The sequence below is a fragment of the Rhipicephalus microplus genome, chromosome 3 (genome assembly GCF_043290135.1).
Source record: "Rhipicephalus microplus isolate Deutch F79 chromosome 3, USDA_Rmic, whole genome shotgun sequence".
Classification (NCBI taxonomy): Eukaryota; Metazoa; Arthropoda; class Arachnida; order Ixodida; family Ixodidae; genus Rhipicephalus; species Rhipicephalus microplus.
In genome coordinates, this window is record NC_134702.1 from 154,928,488 (window position 1) to 154,953,260 (window position 24,773).

At 48.0% G+C, this 24,773-nt stretch overlaps 1 protein-coding gene across 1 annotated transcript; it reads right to left on the reverse strand.

The window, feature by feature from the left end:
- LOC142803017 (monocarboxylate transporter 4-like) lies at window positions 1-24,436 on the reverse strand. The gene is made up of 3 exons (XM_075888117.1): window positions 24,139-24,436; window positions 6,761-6,904; window positions 1-365 (listed from the first exon to the last, which is right to left on the reverse strand). The coding sequence occupies exons 1-3, from the start codon at window positions 24,434-24,436 to the stop codon at window positions 1-3; spliced, it is 807 nt and encodes a 268-aa protein (XP_075744232.1).
- Between the last annotated feature and the right edge of the window lie 337 nt (window positions 24,437-24,773).

The window sequence follows — 24,773 nt, forward strand, 5'->3', positions numbered from 1 at the left end:
TCAGCCGAGGCTGTCCATATAATTGTTGTCGCAATGAAACCGTGATGGGTAAGTACAGGAATTGTAGTTCACCTGAATGGAAGAGTGCTCCTTCAGTTCAGCAGTGGTGTCCCCGAAGCTGTTCTCCCAAGGAGGGTCTCGTAATAAGATTCCCAAGACGGGCACGTTGGCGAGGCAACCGCCTAGCAGAAGAAGGGTGCCACGAAGTCCGTACTCGCTCAGCAGCAACTCAAGCAGCTTCGGTACCACCAGTGACGTCATAGGCGGGCCGGCCAGGTTCAAGCCCAGGGCGATGCCACGACGCTTGTCGAAGTAGCGGGTCACGGCGACGATGCCGCAGCTGACAACAATGCCATGGCCGGCTCCTTTAGCATGTACCGAATGAAAAAGTGGTGGCACAGCGCATCTGATCGTTTAATTGGAGGGGAATCAACAATGACAGCGAACACTTAAATGAGTGAATTCCAAGAGACTTAAGGAAATAGTTCCTTAAACTGAGTGTTCAATAAACTGAATATTCTCTAGAACACAGAACAGCAATTAAGCTAACGAATATCAAGTCAAAAGAGTGAAATACCATTTGTATCGAAAATAATTCTGTAATCTTCATTTGAACTAGAATAAAGAGGTGGTCCAGAGCGAGTACGTTTGTTCACACTGCATCTGGCTACCCTGGCAAAGCTCAGCTTCTGTATCACGCTATCTCAAAATTTTCTAATATATCCTGTAACCTCGGCTTAAGATGCAGGATTTTACGTGCCTCAGCCATTAGAACTTCTCGTACTCTTGCTCTTTTGGTCTCGGATGAGCACCAGAAACAATGATAGTTCCTGGCTGGTACTGAAGTGCATGTGTTACCTTTCGCCAAGCGCTCATTGAAATATTTACTGCTAGGTTCATTAAATTGATCATAAAATTAAGGCTTGGTGCACAGATCAACTTCGTTCGATTAAGTATTCACTATTCAGAAATTTGTTAAACTGAAAGATGTTCCCAGAAATGCATACTTAAACCGCCGGGGATTTTCCTTGAGTATACTATTCTGAAATAATCGTTCAGTGAAAGTTCTTTATTCTACCAGAAACGCTCTATAGAGCGTTTCTGGTAGAATAGAGAAATCTCTTTGAATATAGAACTATCTCTGTGCTTGTATACAAGCACAGAGATAGAGGTAATTGATTGGCATCTGTGTGCGTGTACGATGCGCTTAAATATCAGAATTTTCTACCAGTAACGCCAACTCTAAAGTAAGAATAATAATTTTTTGTGTTGTCACAAAACGAGCGCTCAAAAAGGGCACGCCGCCAAATTCTCGCAACGAAGCGACAGAGTGACGCCACGCGGTCAACAATAAAAAAAAAAAACATCCAAAGACCTCCCGGGCGCGCGCCTCTCCCCTCGGAAGCGTGGGTTCGCCCACGAACCTCCTCGCGTCGGCGGCCGAGCAAGCTCTGGAATTTTCTCGATGAAAAGGGGCGTGGTGATGCCGGGTTGAGTCATCCGTCGCGAACGGCCCCCGTATCGTCTCGTCCTTTCCCCCAGCCTTCGCTGCGTATCACGCCGACGAAATGATGAGAACTTTCTGGAATCTCGCGCGGAAGGTATTTAATCGAGCAGCCGAGATGGGAGATCAGGAGAAGAAGGAAGTTACGCCGGTGTGCGTAGGGTATCCCGCCGCATCTGTCGGTGAAGGTTTTGTCCTAAGTGACAAAGCAGGAGAAGAAGAAGGTATGCGCCAGAGCGCGTAGGGTGTTCCGCCTTGTGAGCGAAGCCTTTTGTCTTCCGTGACAAAGGAGTAGAAGAAGAGGATTTCCACCTGAGGGGTGAAGGCTCGAGCTACAGGCAAGAGTGTGTGTCTACCACTATCGAGCGAAGACGCGTGGCAACAGCTGCGTGTGTGAAGCCGACGTGTTTCCGGCGAAGAAGGTTGGAGCCTGGAGAGTGGCCAATTGAAGACGAGAGGTTTCCTGGAAGAGAAATTTCGGGGGCAGCGGAACGACAACAACGCTGGACTTTGAGTGAGTGATTCTCGGAAGAGTATAATTCAGACTTTTGTTCCAAGAACTTTGGACTGAATAAGTTTTCTAACTCTTTAGTCTATAAGTGTCTTGGTTGTTCGATGCATGCAACTGCATTGTAGTGCGTATTGTTGTCTGTGTCCGTTGTTTCGAGCGTGGCTGATTGTACTGTGTAGTACATTGTTTGATTGGTGACACATTGTATTCAACTATTGTCGAGTGTGCATACTTGTGTATCGTTTTGATCTGCCATAACTGAGAAGATAATTTTGTTTTGTTTATGAACTCTCGGCTCTGACTTGTTCTTTGGACCACAGCTGGTGTCCGCTGGCGCACCAAATAGGACCAATTCTAAATTGTCCACGCTTTCGTGGTGCGGTTCGGGGGGCCGATACTTCGGCCCTTGGAATCAGCCCGGCTATCGCCTCCCGAATTAACGGGACCCGTGGCAATTATTCTGGCTTCCGCGACTAGGACCTTTTGGTGCACAGTGTGTCCAAAGTAGTGAGAAAGAGCCTCGAGTTGTTGATAGTGCTAACGGAACGATTTTGTGTGTTGCTCAGTGTTCTCGTTAACGAGTGCAGGGGAGTGTTCCGATAGACTGATTTAGGCAGATACTTTTTGCATGCGGCAAGGTTTTATTTGCGAGACACAATGGATCTCGAAAAGCTAGTCGCTTTTGGTGAGAAGATGGGTCTTTCTGGCGCTGAACTATGGAAGTGGGTAAGCCAGAAGGAGAAAGAGGCGGTGGAGAGAGAGGTTGGCAGCTGAGAGAGCCAAGGAAGAAAAAGCAGCTGAGTTGGAGAGAGAGAGGTTGGCAGCTGAGAGAGCCAAGGAAGAACAAGCAGCTGAGTTGGAGAGAGAGAGGTTGGCAGCTGTGAGAGCGAAAGAAGAAAGAGAGCAGCTATTGAAGTTGGAGCTGGAGAGAGAAAGTCTGGCAGCCGAGAGGGCGAAAAAAGAAAGAGAGGAAAGGGAACGGCAGTCACAGCACGAGATTGAACTCGAGCGGCTCCGTTTGCAACAGCGAAGTGAAACTCCGGTTGAAGCTAGAGTTGAAAGCAGCGAACGGGAGGACCACGGCTTCCGCTTGAACCCAAGCAAGCTGCTCGTAGCGTTTGATGAAAGGAAGGACGACCTTGACGCGTACCTTCACCAATTTGAGACGATTGCAAGGAGCCAGAATTGGCCGAAACATCAATGGGCAACTGCTTTGAGTACTTGCTTGAGGGGTGAAACGCTCAGTGTGTACGGCAGGCTGACGCCGACCGATGCAGCCAACTATGCAAAGGTGAAAGCTGCTTTGCTGAAGCGATTTAGATTTACCGTGGAAGGATTCCGGGACAGGTTTCGGACAGGAAAGCCAGCTGATGGTGAGATGGCTACGCAGTATGCCGCCCGACTTTGCCATTATTTCGACAGATGGATTGAACTTTCAGGGACAGCGCAGGAGTACGATGAACTTAGAGAGCTCCTAATTAGAGAACAATTTCTCACTAGTTGCCACCCAAGCCTGTCGCTGTACTTGAAAGAGAGGAAAGCTAAGTCACTTGAAGACATGCTTGCATTAGCGGATCAATTCTTGGAAGCGCAAGTGGCACAAATTTGGCCAGAGTCAAGAAAAAGTGTCCCGAAGACTCGAAAAATTCGGCACCCGAACAAAAGAAGCGAGCACCGGAGAGTGTGCCGCGATGTTTTCTGTGTAACCGAGTGGGTAATCGCGCCAACAACTGTCGAACTAACTTCACGAACCCTACGATTGTAAAATATTTCAAGTTTGGTCAGACTGGGCACAAGGCAGACGCATGTCGTAACGGAGCGAGTCAAACTCACCAGGTATCCTGTGCGCAAGTGGCACCAAAAACCGTTGATGACGTCAGCGATGGATTCGTAGAGTTGAAAACTGGGGAGAAAATCCCTATTGTGGGTGCTGTAATGACAAAACAGCCAACCGGTGTTACGAAGGGAATGCCAACGCTGCCTGGAAAAGTTGCGGGCAAGAAGGTTACGGTGTTAAGAGATACCGGTAGCTCCACTGTTTTCGTGCGGAGAAATTTGGTACGGGAAAGTGAGTTGACAGGCAAAACAAAACCGGTTTGTCTAAGTGACAGTACGGTTCGGATGCTTCCCGAAGCAGAGATTGAGGTTGAAACCCCGTACTTCAGCGGGAAGGTTACTGCTCTATGCATGACGAACCCCCTGTACGACCTCGTCATCGGTAACATCGACGGGGCGCGAGGGCCGAATGGTCCAGAATGTTTGGGAGAAGACCCGAAGATGGAGTCCCCGCCGACACAGGGACCGAGAGATACAGCGGAGAAAAATCCCGTAACGGATCTCACTCGAGCCTAAGGTGAAGCCGCGGTGCAAGAGAGAGTTAATGAAAAGACGATCGTATTGAATGAGTTTACGTGCTGGGCAGCTGGACTTACGTCGGCTCGACCTCAACTGACCGACAATGTAAAGATGACGGAGTCAGCCAGCCAGGCCCAATGTCGTGACATGAACAAGCGGGTGAATAACCGAACAGGATCGGTTGAACGTTATCACCCGTTAACAGTGTCGGAAGTGACAACGATGGCTGAGACGTCGCCTCAGATACCATCGGTGGAAAAGGCTCGCCGGAACAAAACGAGGAAAAACAAAAAGAGATCGAGCGAGCATCGCAAGAAAGGACGCAAGCGCAGCTCGAAGTACTCGGGATAGGTGTTGATGTCGAATCGAAATGTGTTTGACAGAGCTATATGTTCTGTTAATGTTCTTGTTATCCTGTGTCACAACTGTATGTCGAGCGAGTCAAAATGTTTGTTATGGTGATGTGATGTATTGTTGTAAAGACAGACCTTTGTACATTTGTATTGCTTGAAGTATGTGATGGAGTATTGTACTCATGTACCTGTGGATATATTTCATGTGCTGGGAGATTGAATTACAAGGTACCATTGTATTGAGCGATCTATTGTGAATGTGATGTGTCACGAGCGACGGACTATGTTACAGCCTTTGAGAGTGTGGGGACTGTTATTCTTAAAGTGGGGGGCAGTGTCACAAAACGAGCGCTCAAAAAGGGCGCGCCGCCAAATTTTCGCAACGAAGCACCAGAGTGACGCTGCGAGGTCAACGATAAAAAAAAGAAAACAAATATCCAGAGACTCTCCGGGCGCGTGCCTCTGCCCTCGGAAGCGTGGGTTCGCCGACGAACCTCCTCGCGTCGGCGGCCGAGCAAGCCCTGGAACTTTCTCGATGGAAAGAAGCGTGGTGATGCCGGGTTGAGTCATCCGTCGCGAACGGCCCCCGTATCGTCTCGCCCTTTCCCCCAGCCTTCGCTGCGTATCGCGCCGACGAAATGATGACAACTTTCTGGAATCTCGCGCGGAAGGTATTTAATCGAGCAGCCGAGATGGGAGATCAGGAGAAGAAGGAAGTTAGCGCCAGTGCGCGTGGGGTATTCCGCCGCGTCTGTCGGTGAAGGCTTTGTCCGTAGTGACAAAGCAGGAGAAGAAGAAAGTATGCGCCAGAGTGCGTAGGGTGTTCCGCCTTGTGGGCGAAGCCTTTTGTCTTCCGTGACAAAGGAGGAGAAGAAGAGGATTTCCACCTGAGGGGTGAAGACTCAAGCTACAGGCAAGAGTGTGTGTCTACCGCTATCGAGCGAAGACGCGTGGCAACAGCTGCGTGTGTGAAGCCGACGTGTTTCCAGCGAAGAAGTTTGGAGCCTGGAGAGTGGCCAATTGAAGACGCGAGGTTTCCTGGGAGAAACTTCGGGGGCAGTGGAACGACAACAACGCTGGACTTTGAGTGAGTGATTCTCGGAAGAGTATAATTCAGACTTTTGTTTCAAGAACTTTGGATTGAATAAGTTTTCTAACTCTTTAGTCTTTAAGTGTCTTGGTTGTTCGATGCATGCGACTGCATTGTAGTGCGTATTGTTGTCTGTGTCCGTTGTTTCGAGCGTGGTTGATTGTACTGTGTAGTACATTGTTTGATTGGTGACACATTGTATTCAACTATTGTCGAGTGTGCATACTTGTGTATCGTTTTGATCTGCCATAACTGAGAATATAATTTTGTTTTGTTTATCAACTCTCGGCTCTGACTTGTTCTTTGGACCACAGCCGCCGTCCGCTGGCGCACCATATAGGGCCAATTCTAAATTGTCCACGCTTTCGTGGTGCGGTTCGGGGGGCCGATACTTCGGCCCTTGGAATTAGCCCGGCGATTGCCTCCCGAATTAACGGGACCCGTGACAGTGTTCAGTGACTAGGATTACAAAAGACACCATGAAAATGAAGAGGTTAGTGGCACGCATCTTCGAAGCCACATCGAATGTAATTGATAATTCCTTGTAAACAGTTTCTCATCTGCCTTTCTTAGAAGCCTTGTATAAATGCTCCTCACCATTCGAACATTGCGTACATGTCTCCTACTAATATCTGAGACAGCTTTTCGATGTGCCGATGTAAATGTGGTTTCATATATTTTAGATAGGGCCCATCCAGCTGTACCTGTGATTGCTCAGCATTCGGCGTTACATAAATTCTTCCGATATATTTTCAAGAAAGACGACTTGTTTATTAGGCACCCGAGCCGAAACAGATGGGCAAGTTCAAAACTAGAATAACAAGACTGTAAAAATATTTTTAATTCTGGTGATCCCTATATAGGATAATGCAGCTTCATGCACAGTTAGCTGCTGTTTCTTCATCCTATCAACATTTTGAGCTGTGCAAGATATTTTGGACACTCACCTGTGATTACTCCCACCGTAAGCACTAAGAACAGCGTAGACGTCGCAAAGAATGACACGCTGAATCCGATGGACATCATAATTCCACCAAGGATGATGGTACATTGTACTCCAATGCTTTGAATTAGTGCTCCAGCTATAAGACCTAAACAAAGATGGAAGTGAAAGAGTAAATGTCGTGGAACACCTTTCGTTTTTTATCTGGTACGTAGTGGTCCGCGTATGCTACGGTGCGTGCTGACGGTCGCATATTGCAATGAGCATAATTGGAAATTTCTTTAGAACTCGAGATCATATGAGCTCTGTAACAACTCACGACGAGCTTGGTATTCTGCTTAACATCTCGCTTACGAAAATACCCAGTCGGACAAGAATGTACGATGAAATTGTCATCTTTGACTCGTAACCCTCTGGGGAGTTGAGATATGGTAAACCGCGGAAAATAATTTAATTACTAAATTAAATTGTCCGTGTGATCTATGCTGCTTTTTATCACTGTAGTTTACGCACCCAAGTGCTAGGCGAAACAGCTTAGGGTCAAGCTCAATCCTGTGTGCGGCGTGACCAACCACCCTTACTACGCAGCCGCTCCTTTTATCTCTCCTCTCCTACGCTTGTCTTCTCTCGCCTCGCAACGCCAACGCAGGCAGCGTCTCCTAACCTACGCTCGTTCCTGCCCTCTTTCTTCTCTAGGCATTCCTCCCCGTGGCGTTTACACCTCCACTGAGCATGCGCGTCCCCTCCCTTCTCTCTCACCTCGCCTCGCAACGCCGAAGCAAGCAGCGTCTCCTAGCCAGCTTCTTGATTGGAAAAACCAACTGCGCACGCTGCACAACCGTTCACTGGCCAGCTCTTACATATATAGGCACTAAATCTTGACCTCCAAGGTAGTGCCCATCGGAAATTTCTTCTCTGCGTTGTTGAACAATAAAAATTTGTAGCGTGCACGTGAGCTTAAAGAGGACGGCGGGTCTCTATGCTCAATCAGAGTCTGCGGCCTGTCGTTTTCCTCTAGCAGCGATCGGCATGTTCCAGTAGGAAACACCGGTCCATCACTGCGTGCTTTGCGCTTCCCCAGGTTTATCTCCGGCGCAACGCCGCGATGAGCGCCAGCGTTAACGTCGCCGCCAGTGTAAGCGTTAGCGCCCGCGGCTTCGCATCTACACACAGTTACTTTTAGCGGGAGATGGCGTAACTTTTTTCGTTAACATTGCGAGTAACATTTTTATTTAATTTACCCGACGAAGCGTATTAAGCAAGCTAGCAAGTTTATTCAGCACTCTTCATGTTTTCGCATAATGCACCAGTCATTGAGTGCATAAATTGTAAACGGATAGTTTCCATAAGCGTGAGAAAATTGAGAGTTCATAAGGTTGAGCCTAGGACCTATTCAGATCCTTAGTAAGATATTCTTAACATTCTGATCACACGCTACCACGTGGTCTAGATTCATAAGCCTTCTCACAACTTGATAGACGAGGCCGTTGCCAACCTCTAGTGTACTTTTTTAAACATGCGGCAGCTTTTACATCCTCTCCCCGCTCTAATAAAAATGTGTTAGACTGCAGTCACGTAAGCTATGAACCGGCGCTAATATTATGACATTTCAATAGGTTATAAACTATTCAAATAATCATCACCCCAAACCTTTGATAAAGCTTCCGAGCACATGCCGCTAATTCAAGTACTGGGAAGAAATAATCAACTAATACGAAGTGACAGGATGATGGTATTATAGCATGACGATTTTACAGCGCCTGCTGAAAATTTCTCCACGAAACATTACCATAATCGGCCATCATGGCATAATGTATTCAAGTAAAATGGTGGGTTCTGTCGTGTGTCTCGCGGAGTGCACAAATAATCCAGCTTTAGCCCTTTTCAATATATGCTGCAAACATCACGACTACGAAAATGCAGCCATTTCTCTGCCATTACTTCAGGAGTGCAACCAATGGGAAACTTTTATAAACGTGGTATTTGTGACGGAGTCTTTATTACGGACCCTTTGCCCAGCAACACGCAGTAAACTGAAATGAAACTTGCAGAAATGATTTGCGTAAAGAGCTAATTATTTATACTAGTAGAACAGCATGAACCGCTTTGTGACATATATTCCACCGCGCACGTCATTGAAAAATAAAATAAAATAAATCAAGAGTCGCTCACTAGTTTGCACAAATTTTAACACAGCAACAGGGTGCACCTCGCCTGACCTGCAGCAAAAAGGGCAATGACATACATATCTTAAAATCGCAGCTTGCTAAGATATAAATAAATGTCAGCCTTAATATTGTCAGCTATAATTAAATATCAGTCCACTGGAAGTAAAAACAGCCAATACGGTTCGATTCGTGCTGATTCTAGGGCTCTGTAAATGAAAATAAAAGGTGAAAGGTCACCGCATGAATGCTTGAAAGGGCTCTGAAACTTTATGTATAAGCAGCACCGAGTCCCTTCATTTTTAAAAGCACAAAAAATTGACGCAGCTGTCAGAACAAAAGTAATGTATTTGCATTAGCTATGATGCCACGTACATTAAAAAGTCATGAAAATACAAACACTTCGTTCTTGCGTAGCTGATAGCGCCGTTATAAGTCGTTTGGTAAATGCAGCTCTACAACGCTTTAATTTTAGTCTTTCACGTTGCATAGGACGAGGACGAGGACGAGCAAAGAGGAGACACGTAGAGCACTGAACTTTCAAGTGGCTGTCATTTTCTTGCCACTACAGTGCGCTGTTCACAGGATAAGCGAGGAAAAAAAAACCAGAGCCGACGAGCTGCACAAAAAACTTAGCAGATCCAACGTACCATGGCAATAGATGTCACGCGAATCATACCTAGGAAAGACGACGGAGATGCAATTTATTTTGTCGAGCAAAGCGTGACAAAGTGACACTAAACAGGCATACGAATGTTATATGCACAGACGTGTACGTTGAACAGTCCCATAAGTACTACGTAACTAGTTTTGTACAGTTGCCTTTGCGTAACGATGCAAAGAGCAAAGTTGGTATATATTTCCAACGCCACAAGAGGTAAGCTGAGATGTATAGCGCTTGTGCTTGCGAGGATGATAACCCTAGATAGGACTACGTATATATCAACTTCAGTGGCTCGCGGTTAACTATTCAACGCTAACCTGACGTGACGCCTGTATCATTGGAGTACACATGCAATGCGTATATAACTAGATGAGCAGTAGTGCAACCAGTATACTGAATTTTCGCCTATTCTTCGATTCCTATGCAGGGTAACATATCAGACATTGCCTTTCGGTTAACCTCCCTGCCTTCCATTTTTATTTTTTTTAATTCATCTTATCTTATTCACCAAGTTAACACCTGAATTGCGTCTTTTTCCAAACGACATCTGAAGCCTGGTGTGGCTCTGTGGTAGAATACTTGATTGCCACGCAGAATTCTTGGATTTGAATCACACTCGTACCACAACACACATTCTTTGCAACTTGAAAGAGAGTAAATGCAAGCCACTTGGTATACGTATTCATAATTAAAAGCAGTGCAAAATAAACACGGACAAGAAGTCACACTAATATCGGTCTATCCGAAGTTAAGGATGTGTTTTCTAGAACACCCAGACGAAGGTGGCTAGATAGATAGATAGATAGATAGATAGATAGATAGATAGATAGATAGATTGATAGATAGATAGATAGACAGATAGATAGATAGATAGATACAATCAAAGTCGCCGAAGTTCATTAAGAAATGTTTCGCATTTAAAAGCTGTTAGGGAAACAACATCCCATCATCGATATCACATGTTTTCCAATACACATATGCTTTACTTGCTCGAAAGAACAAATGAAGCTATACTGATGCACTTCATATCACCTGCAAGATTTCCTGGGCTTCCATTATTCGCGCGCTGTCATATTTTAGATGCGGAGCATCTAATACTCGAGGCTTGTAGTGCGGCGCCGTCCGCAAGCTTCCTCCTCCTTTTAGATGCGGATCATCTAATACTCGAGGCTTGTAGTGCGGCGCCGTCCGCAAGCTTCCTCCTCCTTCTTCCGCCATCTGTGCATCCCTTCCTCCTCTACACACCGCGCGCGCTTCACTCCTCCACCATCTGTGCACCCTTCCTCCTCTACACACCGCGTGCGCTTCTCCTTTTCACGAACATTCCCTAGCTGTATAAGGTAGCGCGCATGCGCCGTCACGCTTCGAGAACATCGGCAGCTGACGCGCGCGCATGCGCCGTCGCGCTTCGAGAACATCGGCAGCTGACGTGCGCGCATGCGCTGTTGCGCTTCTCCCCCTTCTCGAACATTCGACAGCTGACAGTGCATGCGCCGTCGCGCTGTATATATACTCAAGGTCGGCGCTCGCTCGCTCAGTTGCCGCTCGTCGGTTGGTTTGTACGGCGCGTCGACGTCCAAGGTCGCGGTGAAATGAATTCCAACGAATCCACAAACACAATGATCGACGTCCCTTCGACCAGCGCCGCCCTTTCGCATACGTGTGTACGTGTTCACTCATTTAACACCCCCTCCTACAACCACGTTAACCAATTTAGCCATCGACCCAAGTAAGTCGCAATCTAACACCCCATTTCACAACCACGTTAACCAATTTAGCCATCGACCCAAGTAAGTCGCACTTTAACACCCCGTTAACCAATTATATGCTCCGCATCCTCCTCAGTGTTCCCCCGAGGGAAGCTGCGGGCAATTTTTTTCTTTCTCCGGAGCACACGTGTGTTACCCCAAAGAGGCTGGCACGTGAAATTCGGACAATGAACTCCTAAATGACCACCGGTAGCCCTGTGTAAATTGAACCTGGGTTAATTTCTTAAGACGTTCGATGGGCCGTCCAGCAGGCCCACGAAGCGGCCGCCAGGTACTCCCTGTCGGTCCCTACGTGGGAGACGCCCGCTACGCGCTAAGCGCGTCCTGCAGGACCGAAATAAAGTTTTTCCATTCCATTCCATTCAATAAGGCAGCTTCTCGTCGTACTTACGTATTCACAATGTGAATATACCGGTATGCATAGACGACGTATTCTTGACACGAACCTATATTTATGCTTGTTGGTGCACTTTCCAGGGTGTTGCGTCAGAATTCACCTGACGGCATACTTTCAAAAGCTTTTCGGTGGAGGAAGAAACATTTACCCTGACTCACTTGCCAACGCGCTTTGCGTTGTGGCTAATATGAGGCACGCGGGATTTCTGCGACTTTCTTCTCTCGCTCTTGTGCTGACTCACCGGAATATGCTGTAGCACAATCAGCATCCTTGATATATATCCGAGTTTTAGGGGCGAAGCTCCTCACAGAGGCACCTGTTCGTCCCTCGTAGCCGTTGGATTAGTGTGTAACAAGTATAACATTTTGCCCTTCAAGGTGGTGCCGGTGAGAAATTTCTTCTGTGAGTTGATAAACAATAAAAGATAGTGCTCAATGTACATTCCAATGGCTGCTAAGGGGGAATGAGAGACAAGAGAATCCGGCTTTTAGTTAACGCGCACGCTGAGAATTTTTTAATGTTCAACAACGCACAGAAGACAAGACGGGTTGCCACGTTATACTCGCTTGGCGTAACCTCCTAGGTTATAGAGAGGTTTAGCGAGCGTTGGGCTGCAGTGCCAGTGAACTAGTATATACCATGAACTCGAGGTGGTTAAAGGTGGGAAGTAGACACGAAGCGCAAGCCGTAAGAAAGTGTGCGTGTGCCTCCTCTCGTTCAGTCCTTGGAATGTCCGCTGGATGGCGGTGCTTCTATATTAGGAATATATGATGAAAAGATGCGAGATGGTGGTACTTGCAGTGTTGAATAGGTGGATGAACGGACATACAGACAGATGCATGGATGGACGCATGGATGGCTGCACGGACTGATGGACGCATGGGCGGACGCACATATGAACGTGCGGACGCATGAACAGACGCACGGACGGACGGGCGGATGGACGCACGGGCGGCCACACAGACGCACGCATGGATGGACGGAAGCAAGGACGAATGGACGGACGGATGCTTCGCCCCACTATCCTTCACTGACTCCGTGGATATGCTGCCATTTTTTTCAGCAAGGCACCTTAACAGGCCCCGTAAACACTCTCTGGAAATACAAAGAACGGGCGCGTTGTTCTTTCCCGGCGTCTCCCGTGTTTGCCGCAAAATTCGTGACGCTGTCTGTTTGCTCATGACGTCGGGATCAAATGAGCTATCGGCTGTTCAATTTACAAAAGGTATACTTTTTGTTGTAAGTTTTCACGTAGCTCGCTTTGTCTTGGCATGCAGTCGCATGCCCGGTCTGCTTTGTTTCGCATAACAGTCGTGCGCGATAAACTGAATTCACTTCCTTTTCTACGTTTGCGACTGCGCAAGCGGACACGGCAGTGTGTAGTCGATGAAGGAAGGCAGGAAGATGAGTGAATTGGAAGCAAGAAAGGAAGGAAGACGAGAGAGAGGGAAGTACGGATGTTAACCAATTTGGCATAACTGGTGTGCTGCGGCTACCCTAGCTGCACAGGGGGAAGGGGCGGATTGGGGAGATTGAAAGAAGAATAAAGAAAGAGAGGGGGAACATACAAGCACACAGATAACGTCGCAGAGAAGAGCGGGTGTCTTGGGCGGTATACAGCATCACAGTCTAGAGCCGCTGGTTCAAATCTGTTGTTTCAGGAATTTAGCAATGCCTTGTTTGGGATTGAATTCTCGTTGACCTTTCGGGATGACATTTGAGAATAGTTTCCAGTGTCATCATACTGTTGTCAAGGCGAGCGAGCGCGAATGAGAGGAATAGTCTCCGCACAGCGTAGCGAGGACATTCGCAGAAGGTACGCTGCAAGGTATCCTGCTTACAGCGTGCGTTGCAAAGAGCGTTGTCGGCCATTCCTATGCCAAACAAATATGACTTTGAGAAAGCCACACCTAGAGCTATAAGCAGCATAGCAGAGTGGCCTATCTTCGACGGAGTCCAGTTGGCACTGTGATATCAGCGCGATGCGTTTAGTTGGTGTTGCCGATAGTTTTGGCATTTTGATGGGTGCAGTGTCGAGTGCGAAATATTCTTTGCGATTCATTGAAGCATGGATAGTAGCATGAGACCTTGAAGGAGGCATGGCGTCTTCCTTGTCACCTTGCAAAGCTGACCGGGCAGTGTTATCGGAATATTAGTTGCCGATCACGCGTCAGCGACTTGGCAACAATTGAAATGTCACTTGTTGCCCCTTCTCAATCGACGTATGAATGAGGCGTTTTATCTCGAATGCAAGGTGTTAGTATGGTCCACACCGCAGGGCTGACAACGGAGATTGTAGAGCTGCTTTGGGATCACTAAAAATTGACCATTGCTGCGATTATTCGCGATGGACAACGCAAAGTACGCCACGAAGAGCTGAGAGTCCCGCAGCCATTGAAGAATTGTTGGATGGTTGGTCTTAAAGCTGACCGTTACACCTCTCGCTGGTACAACGACTGTTCTGAAGGAACTTCGCATGTTCGTGGAGCCATCGCTGTAAATATGCACGTAGTCGGCGTATTTCGCGTGCAGTACAAGAAAATACAGCTGTTTCAGGACAGGTGATGACTGCTCGGATTTTTTTTCTTAATTCATTCTACACTGAGGTGCACTGCATGTTATATCAAACACCAAGGTGAATTGATGGTCTTAATACTGGGCTGTAGCTTGATGGTAGGCTGGCAGGGTAGCTCGATATTTTTGCGCACTATGATGCTTATGGTCCTTCTGATGCGACTTGTCCACGCGGGCGCGCGCGATCACACTGAAAAGCTGCGCATTCAAAGAAAAAAAAATGGCCCAGTATCTGCATGTTTCACTAAAAATATCGTCAAAGACGAAAGTCTTGAGTCTGAAAGGAGTGAATAAAATGTTTATTTGATGTTCTATGCGAGAAAATTGGTGAATGTAATTCTGGAGGCACTGCGTGAGACATGAGCACAATCTGGCAGTAATCTTGGAAAACGAAAGAGTGACCTCCCATAGCAAGTGCGCGGCGTGGGCCCACAATCTCGGAGGCAATAATTTGTAGAATACAAGGTGACGGGTAGGTACCACCACCGTATCGTCTTAGCAAAACATTGGAAACACACGCCTTTTCGTGCATAGAGCCCCGCTGCGGCGGTTTAGTGGCTAGGGTACTAGGCTGCTGACCCGCATGCCGCGGGATCGAATCCCGGCTGCGGCGGCTGCATGTCCGAAGTATGCGGACATTTTGGTAGGCCCATGTGCTCAGATTTGGGTACCCGCTAAATAATCTCAGGTGGTCGAAATTTCCGGAGCCCTCCACTACGGCGTCTCTCATAACCATATGGTGGTTTTGGGACGTTAAACCCCACATATCAATCAATCATTTTCGTGCATAGAATTTCATTGTCAGCGCAGCGTAATAAATGCTACATTCTTCAGAGTACTTATGTATGCGTTTATGTATGCGTATGTATGTGTATGCCTTATGTATGCGTATGTATGCATGAAACACGCTACAGATATTGACGTGTGGAGGTTGGGCCTCACATACGAGCAATATTTTCTGTTATACGACAAAATGCGAAAATCTGAGCGCCAAAACCAGATGTGTACTAATGGGTGATGGGGACGTGGATATACTTTAACTTTTCGGGTGACACACATGCTAATCGACCGACCGATAGACAAACCAAATTTTTTGCGTCGATGTGCCCCCAAAAAGCTATCCTCTTTTTTTAAAAAAAGTCACACCCTTTCCGGAAAGGCGAAACAATGAATGCGACAGCAACGAATTCAGATGTCACATGAAGAATAGCGAGGAGATCAAAACGTGCCCCGCGTTGCTCACGCACAAATGACGTGCGAAGGGTACTCACAGGTACAGATGAACGCGAAATAAGTGTCTCAATTGTTACTTCGCTTTGTCAGAAAAGCGAGCTGTTTTCGCAAACGGAGACATTGCAGCAAGTGTAGTGAGCTTTGTGCGCCCGGTAACTACAACAGAATCGTTTCGGTGAAAGCCCAAGACATCTGATTTTCCCAACCGTGAGATAAGCGTGCGCACGCGTCAACGTCTACCTCTCCTTCCACCCAATGCGTGGGAGATCGACGCATGAGCGCGCGTCGCGACAATCTGGCGGCGCGCACTCATCACGACATATCACTGGTAAGGATGAAAATGCCATAGTTCCCCTGAGATCGGCATCGCCAGCGGTGTGTGGTAGATATAAATAGCTTGCCGTTTCAACATTGAAGGAAGTGCTCCTTCGCAGCTCAGGATCTAACGTTACACACTGACACGAAAGATGTCGGATGTTGAATTCTGTGCGCTGGAGTCTTTTCTTACTTTTCTTTCTTGAATATATATATATATATATATATATATATATATATATATATATATATATATATATATATATATATATATATATATATATATATATATATATATATATATATATATATATATAGGGCTTTCGTCGGGACGAGTAAAGAGAGAATGAAATTTCACCGTGCGACAAATATTTGTAACTCCGCTCGTACTCGACGGATTGTAAAAAAATTGCGACAGTGCATTTGTGAAGCAATAAGCTTTTTTAGTGAATCTATTCCAGGTTTGATTGGAGATGTCTTGCAGAGCCCCCTTAGAAATAATGCTGGCGTCTTTGGCTCGGGCACTCAGCCACCTCAATGATAATACTTAACCTCCTGCGTTACGATAATGCAAAGTTTATGATAATGGGCAGACAATCCACCAAGTCAATTTTGATGATGGCGCGAAACTATTTTAGCAATTACAAAGTGTTCGTCAAATGATTATGTAAGGTGGTGCCACGTGGCCGCCAGGTCACGTGGGTCACACCTCGCGTCGGACTCTACAGATATAGCCTCTGGATAAAAAAAATATTGGCCGCGTATCTGTGTGCTTCACTGCTAATATTGTCGAAAGTCTTGTGCCAGCTGTACTACATGAGTCCTCGGACATGTCTGGTAGAGTCATCAAGTGGGTATTTATGTTTTTTCCTTGCCTGAGACCACGCCTCCTATATGTTGAATCGGCCACATCTGGCTGGCATTGATAATTTAAAGGAGAGATAAGGTCGCCATCTAGCTTTGTCGTTGGGAAACATGAGCATGTGCAGAACCCTGGGCCACTATATGGTGCTGCACCATATGACACTATATGGTGTGATATGGTGCTGCCAGGTGGCAGCACCATATCGTCGGCAGAGGGATTTTTTGTGCATTGCGTTTAATTTTCAATGCAGCTTAACAAGCACCAGAGTCCTTAGAGGTAAGTAGCTGTGTATCTTCTAGTAAGGGAACACACCACCTAATACTTACGTATTGATGATGCACCTTCAATATGCGTAATATTTGCCTTTTGACCTACAATGTTTACAAGCATGAACGCAGCCACCACCAGTTCAATATGGGTAGTCGTTCAGCAAGTGCTTAAACTTTGATCGAGTGCCAGAGCTGTTTGACAGACAGACAGACAGACGGACAGACAGACAGACAGACAAACAGACAGACAGACAGACAGACAGACCAAAATTTTTGCGTAAAAGTAGCGCAAGAAATACTATCGCCTTTAAAACTTCTGGCACCGTGATGCAGCACTCGGGCTTTGCTTAATTGCTGTGCCTGTCGTGTCGAATCATGCAAGAAAGGAGACACGCGTATCGCGTTCCGTTCTCACTGACCCTGTCTCAATTGGCACTGGCGTTCGCCGACACACTTTATATACAAAGTGAGGCGCGGACTAACGGACAGGTCACGGTGGAAGAATAATAACGTGGGACAGGTGCATGGGCGAACGGACGGTTGTACGCGCAGAGTACAGTCTATCCTCCTGAACGCCAGAGTAAAGGCTGGTGCACACCGGCGACTTGCAGTGGTCGCGCGACCATTCGCGAACTGGCGACTAAAAAGCGACTGATGTTCACACCGGCAGAGGCTGCATGCGAGTGACCGGAAGTGGCAAAACTGGAGAGTCACGTCCGGATCTCGTTATCAGCGAGAACTCTGGAGACCGGCGCCGATCAGCTAATATCACCACCAGCTGAGTGAACGGAGCGAACCGAGCACGCCGTATTTATTGTTTTCATCCGTCCTCGCACAGCATTGAAAAAAAAACAAGTAGAAAACAAAAATTGAGCATCGCTGGTTGGTTCCAGCAGCTTTGCGACTCCAGTCACGCGATTGAAAATCGGTCAGAACTAGCCAAAGCAGTCGCTTTGCGACCATTTGCGGCCATTCGCGACTGTTTGTAACCAGTCGCACATGGTCGCGCGACCACTGCTAGTCGCCGGTGTGCACCATCCTTAAGCCCATGGATTTTTCTGCAACTTGAAATTCAAAACTGGCTTTTTCTGAGTGACCAGCTGAAAAGCGTCACGTAAATTTTCAATATTTGATGTTACTTCGCCTCCGCACGTTGTGAAGTATATTGGACATTGGAAATCAAAGAGCTTTGTTGGGGAACATGGAGTAAGCCAGTGGTCGAAAATAGAGACATCTCGCTACAGAACCACACTTTTCTTTGCTGTTTTCAAACCGAGAGCGCTAATAATAATGGTAATATTTTCTTAGCAATGATATCACTCATACACTCTACAGAGAAAAATAGGTGCACTTTGAATGCAACAAAGAGTTAACTGCAGCGGTAAACGTATTACTCTGCGTAAAGCGTAAAGATCGCACGAGCATACTTTCGCGCTTTAGTTGTCAGTGAGACCAATGCCCTTTATAATGAACATTGTCGAATGCGTCACTTGTGCACAAACACTATCTTCTTTTTTGGTCAAAAACGAATTTATTTGTGTGCTTCTATCTCTTACGAACAAAAATCAGTGCTTAAACACGCTTTAGGACGTCCTGGAATGAATATAACTCCACACATTTGAGGCGACATCTGTGAAGCCGTTCATGCCATTTTGAGTGCTCCTGAAAGGCGAGAAACAACCCGACTTCAACTGAATTCACTAGATTGAAGCACAGGTCCCACAAAAAGCCGAGAAAATGTGTCTGGGAGGAGGCAAGTGCTTCGAAAGCTGTTATGTGCTATGTTACAATGCCCATTATATTAGACAAATTTCTCATCGTTGGGTCTCAGGAGGTAAGACATAACATACATAATTTAGACACCCTAGCACGTTTGGAAACAAATTACCGCTACTATAAAACGAGACACAGATAGTATTGGAAAGTTGTCACACCCCGTTTGAATACTAGTATAGGAAGCTTGCATGAACGGCGGCGACGTTATGCACCCTGGGTAGGCAGCCATTTTTTGTCGAGGCAGCCGGCGAGTGCAGCAGCGCAGTCATGTTTGCGAGCGTTGACGTAGCTTGCAGGCATGACCGAGTGTGAACGCGACGCAAATGTAACTCCAAGAATTGTCGTGTACGATGTCAGCCTCACCGGAAGACTGCACCGCAGCGCTGTGCCAGATATTCCTCTGGCGGTACGAAGAGGAGACGACAATCAGCTTTGAGTGCACCCATTCACGCTTGGTGCGGGCGGCTGTGTAAGTGATGTGGACTTGTGCCCGCGCGTCGACAGCTCCTATATTCATAAATTTCTCCTTCCGAGGACGAGTTTGATTACCCCAGAGCTGTTGAAGTCGAAAGGCAATCAAGGGCCACAACCTTGTGACAAGTGGCTGGTTGTGGGAGCGGTGGGCGAATAAGTTCGCCGCTGATACCGTGATTATCGTCACTGAAGTAAGAGGTGTTAAATTACTTGATTTTGCCGTAGATGCTAATGTTTGCTTCTGTTCAGGTTAAACTCCCAGTGTGTTAACAAGCCCGCCATCGACGTCTTGTTCATGGGCAAGAGTGATGGCGAGATCCTTGCCGTGCACTGCACATGCAGGCCGGTAATAGCGAAGCCTGCTCGCTTCCTACTGCGTCGTAATTCTACGTGGAGTACGACGCACGTGCACGAGAAGAGCGCTCCCCAATGTTTTAACACGTCTTGAGTGACGACGACCACGGTGTCGGCGGCGAGTTTCTTCACCCACGGCTCCCGCACTCGGCCACTCTTCACAATGTTGTGACCCTCGAGGGCCTTTCTGGACAGCTTCCGGCTAATCAAACTCGTCTTCGGAACAAGAAATTGACGAATATCGGAGCTGTCGACGCACTGCCACAAGTCCACGTCACTTACAGAGCCGCCCACACGAAACGCGAATGGGTGCACTTGGAGCTGATTGTCGTCTCTTCTTCGTACCGCCAGAGGTATATCTGGCACAGCGGTGCGCTGTAGTCTTCCGGTGAGGCTAACATCGTGCACGACACTTCTTGGAGTTACATTTGCGTCGCGCTCGCACTCGACCACGCCTGCAAGCTACGTCAACGCTCGCAAACACGACTGCGCTGCTGCGCTCACCAGCCGCATCTGACAAAAAAAAAAAAGCTTCCTATCCATAGTGCATAACGTCGCGGCCGTTCATACAAGCTCCTTGTAGAGTGTTTATGTAATTCATTACCATCATTGCTAAACCATCTTCAGTCAATTTATTTTGATTTGTTTTGTTGCTCCTCAGCTGCACTTAGATCTATGTTTGTATAAGAAAGCCAATTTTATTGATCCTGGCGTTGTACTCTTGTATGCTTTTTTGCTGGCTATTGTATATTGCTTTTATTCTGCGCTAATCATATGTTCTCATGTTTTCGTTTTGTGAACAGATTTTTTTTGCTGTTGCCCACATGCCATAAATTATTTTGGGCTATGGACTAGTGAAGCCACCTCTCGGCAGCTTTTTTCCGTTGTCCTCCATCTGTGAGATTGTACGAGGTGGAAATAAATTTTGAATTTGAAAAAAAATCAATTTGTTTGAAATTCATATTCGCGCTATGAGCGCTTCATGTAAGGTGTATGTGAAGTCAGTGTTTCGGCCCGACGGAAAGCTACGACAACCACGGTGTCAAAGGACATCGTGCGAGCCTAATAACCCTTTAGCGTGAGAGGAGGACGGGACGGCGGCCAACGTGGTCGTGTCTGGTCTCTCGCCACTTTATTCCACGCCTGAAGCGGAGCCGCGTGGCTTTCCACGTCCGAACCGCCAAGTCCGCTAGCTTGTTCTAATCTTCGCGCCGCTCGAGCTAGCATCAGCTGCGCTAGAGGCGCGGCGCGGTAATTGAGAAATGATGATGGTGATGGTGGCACTACAGGGCTCCCCCCCCCTAGCGCTTTGCGCGATTTGAAGGCATATGAAAAAAAGAGAGAGCGACAAATGCTATATACATGAACGACAATCCATAAAGTGTTCATTTGGCAAGTCCAGGTTGTCAACGTTTATGGGCCATCGGTATGCAGTGTGTCTCTGGTGGGCGACTCTGGGAGAAGCGCAAGGGACGAAGAAGGAAGTGCCGGGTCGCTGTGGTAGCCGACAAGCGGGTCTCACGGTGACCTGGTCGGACAGGCCGAGAGTGGACCGTGTGTCGCGAGGTCATGCTGCTAACGTCGGCAGAGGGTCGGCAGTGCGGGTTTTGATGTTGGGGTCGACGCAACACAGACCTCAAAGTCGAGCGGCGTCTGACGTGCCGGTATAGATAGACGTGCCGACGCCCGCAGGATCGTGTCCTAACAATACCTCCAAGTGTGCGGTGGGTAGTCGGATACACGACTAGTGGTGGGACATTGCGTCGGATAGGCCGAGTAGGCGCTTGCGCCGTCTTCAGGGCTGTGACTGCAACTCGTGGCTGCGCAGCAGGGCGGCTCAAAAGTTGCCGCAATGTGTGACGCCAAGCACGTTGTCGTCGCCGACGTAGAGAGACGGGTGGTAGACACGTATGCGGTATGAGCATCGTCGCGGTTGTGACACACGAGCTGGCATTGTGGACACACGTCTGGTTGTTGCCGTCCGGAGGCAAAGGCTCCGAGGAATGGTGGTGGTGGAACCCAGTCAGCGTGGGCTTGCCCGGAGTATTGGACGGGACACCTGCGCTCGTGTAATGACCTCCGGTAGTCCGCGTACGAAGGTTGGCGTGCAGGTCTGCATAATTGATGGCTGCCTCTAGCCAACACCCCCTAGATTGCTCCACCGCAGGCGTGGTATGCCTGGTGAGCCCTGTCTAAAGCGGACCGGGCACGTCGTCCTCAAGCGCGTCAGTCATAGTCGCAGCGTCTTGGAAGCTTGGCCTTGGTTGATGGCTTGTGGCTTTAACTTCAGCTGCGGGAAACTGCGAGGACGGTGGTGGTCGTTGCTGGCAGGACGTGCAGAGCATTGAGGCTGGTCGACAGTCGCCTTCGGACATCGGGGAGGGTGAATGTTCCGCAACCGGGAGGTGAATAGCGGGCGTGACAATGCCCATAGTCGTGGTAGCCACCAGGACGTTCGGTGATGTTGCCGTCGTAGAACCTGACGTGTCAGCCGTGTTGTGAGCCATGGAGGTCGGCCGAGACGAGCCGGTGGTAAGCATGCCTGCAGCGTCGTCAGCCGAGGACGATGAAAACACAAACCTCGTGGCTGACTGGTTGCATTCAGCCCAAATGTCGAGAACCTTGGCGGATGGGCAGTCGGGCGCAGGACACGCGTCGCTAGTGGCCAGACGAGAGGTTAAGTCTCGTTTATCGGACGTTGTTGAAGGCGAAAGCTTCGAGGTCGGGAAGTGAATAACGGCCGTAAGGTCACCTGTGCCAGACTCCGATGCGGGCGGCAAGGTGGTCGTCATGGAGTCTGGTGGGGCCACGGTGTCGCGTGCCGTCGCTTTCGTGGAAAACATGGAGGTAGCAAGCATGCCAGAAGGAGCATCGGCCGAGGACTTCGAAAAAACGCACTTCGCGGTGGAAAGGTTGTCGGCAGCAGGAACGACTTCAAGAACCTAGTCGGATCTGTGACCGGGTGCGAGACTCACTGCGCTAGTGGCCGGACCCAAGGTGGAGGGAGACGTTGTCGGGGAAGTTAGGTTGCGGTCAGATGAGAGCTTCGGGCCGGAGGGTCCAGCACGCTGCGACGCAGGGAAAACCTGAAAGTCGCAGGTAAACGGCAGCGGGTGGTAGGTGAGGCCATAGCTGGCAAGCACCGCAGAGCAGAGGTCATCGTAAGGCTGCTGGCTGGAGGTTGAAGTGGCAGAGAGATGACGAAACTCTACCGGAAGGGCGTCACGAAGAATGGCATGCATCAGCGGCTGGTCCGTGATGCCATTCAGCGCAAGAACGGCATCGAGCTGCATGAACCATACCTTGGGGTAGGTCGATTGGAACGGCGGCCCTGGCGGGCAGAGTTGCGGGAACATGGCAGCGGGCCGCTCGGCGAAGGGCGTGTTCTCCGGGTCACCAATTTAGCGTGAGAGGAAGACGGGACGGCGGCCAACGTGGTCGTGTCTGGTCTCTCGCCACTTTATTCCACGCCTGAAGCGGAGCCGCGTGGCTTTCCACGTCCGAACCGCCAAGTCCGCTAGCTTGTTCTAATCTTCGCGCCGCTCGAGCTAGCATCAGCTGCGCTAGAGGCGCGGCGCGGTGATTGAGAAATGATGATGGTAATGATGGCAGTACAACCCTGTCAAACGGACAGCCTTAACCGTGGTTAAGCTAGCTACAATTACGGCTAACAGCGGTTAGAGCTAAAAGGTCATAACGCTCAATAATGCCAGTGCGTTTGGCCGGCTTGTGAGAACAAAATTGTTGCTGAAGCCGTATATCTATGACTTGTACATTCAATATCGTCTAGTACAGCATTTCAAAGAGTAACAATGCTTTTATCGCAGTAGTTGCTGCCTCTTTTGCATTGCCTGTAACAGATAGCGCCGGTATAAATGCATATATCACGAATGATTTTATCTTTAGAAGCGTCATTTGTGGTGGAATTGATTATGAAGACTCCATTTACGCATTCTAAGATGCTCATTTACTACCTGTGGAGCTCCGCCTGTCAGAAGTTTACGGGTGGTAGGCGCTCGCTAGCCATTTGAGCGCGTGACCTGAGTCCGCTTACTTATTTACCAAAAAATGAAAAAGAATCAGATCCCGTAATCTCAACTTGTGAAATACTGTTCAGGAAGAAAAAGAAAGAGCCAAGTGCAAACAATGCACTAGGATGGTAGTACACCACAACACACACTATATATAACACAAAACGTAAGCATTTTCATGTATAACCTGCTTGAGCCCAAGTACTGGCCTGCAGTATTTTAAATACATACATAAATAAAAATACCATTACAGAGATCAGCGGGATATGACAGGTGGCTGTATGGTATCATGATGTCATACAGCCACCTGCCGAGGATAAGTGCGCGCGCCCACAGTTATAGATGGGAGAGGGCGGTAAACGGAACCTGACGGGCGCCTGACATAGCCTGACTAAGAAATGCATTCGCATTAAAAGTAACTAGTATAAAAGCAGAACATACGAAAGAGGAAGTACGGCTAGAAAAGTGTGGAAAAGACATGGGTAAGCCACATTACCAGTCACGTAGTAAAATGCCCCGTAGAGAGAAACCGGAAAGGACGCGTCGCCCCGGCTTGCACCGAATGTCTCCATGATGGAACTGAAGAACAATCCGGTGCATCGGTAAAAGCCGGACGCGATGAAGTTGATCACAAAGCATGTGACGGCTATGGCCCAGCTCAGCCTTCCGTCAGGACCCGTGGCGTTGGAGCTCCTGTTAACGCTGCTCGGGCACTTCAACTCGTAAGCGCTGTCATCGCCGTGATGAATGCCCGAGTCCGGCTGTGGCGAGAACAAATTGACGAGGCATGACATCTTATGGTGCGTAGACTTTGAGTTCTAAATAAAACAACTACATATTTATCCAGCGCCTAAAGTGCTAGATATAACTCGATAGTTTTCCTGGTTTCCGGGATACAGAGAGTATTTAACCAAGACCTGAATAACTGTGTAACCTCATCAGGGCATACTGTTCTTCAAGTGCATTGCCAGTAATAAATCTACATCACTACTAAATATCCTAAACCGCAGCGAAATAAAACATTTCGGACATAAAAGAAGTGTCAACTGCGGAAAACGATATTATCAGAGAGTCACAGAGCCGGTACTACGCAACATCTCTTTATATAAAAATAATCAGCTCTCACGTGTT

Coding starts and splice junctions, on each gene's coding strand:
- LOC142803017 (XM_075888117.1), bottom strand. CDS start 24,436: ATGTCATGCCTCGTCAATTTGTTCTCGCCACAGCCGGACTCGGGCATT. Junction 6,905..24,138: donor GGCATTTTACTACGTGACTG/GTAATGTGGCTT, acceptor ATCTTTGTTTAG/GTCTTATAGCTGGAGCACTA. Junction 366..6,760: donor TACGGTGGGAGTAATCACAG/GTGAGTGTCCAA, acceptor TACATGCTAAAG/GAGCCGGCCATGGCATTGTT.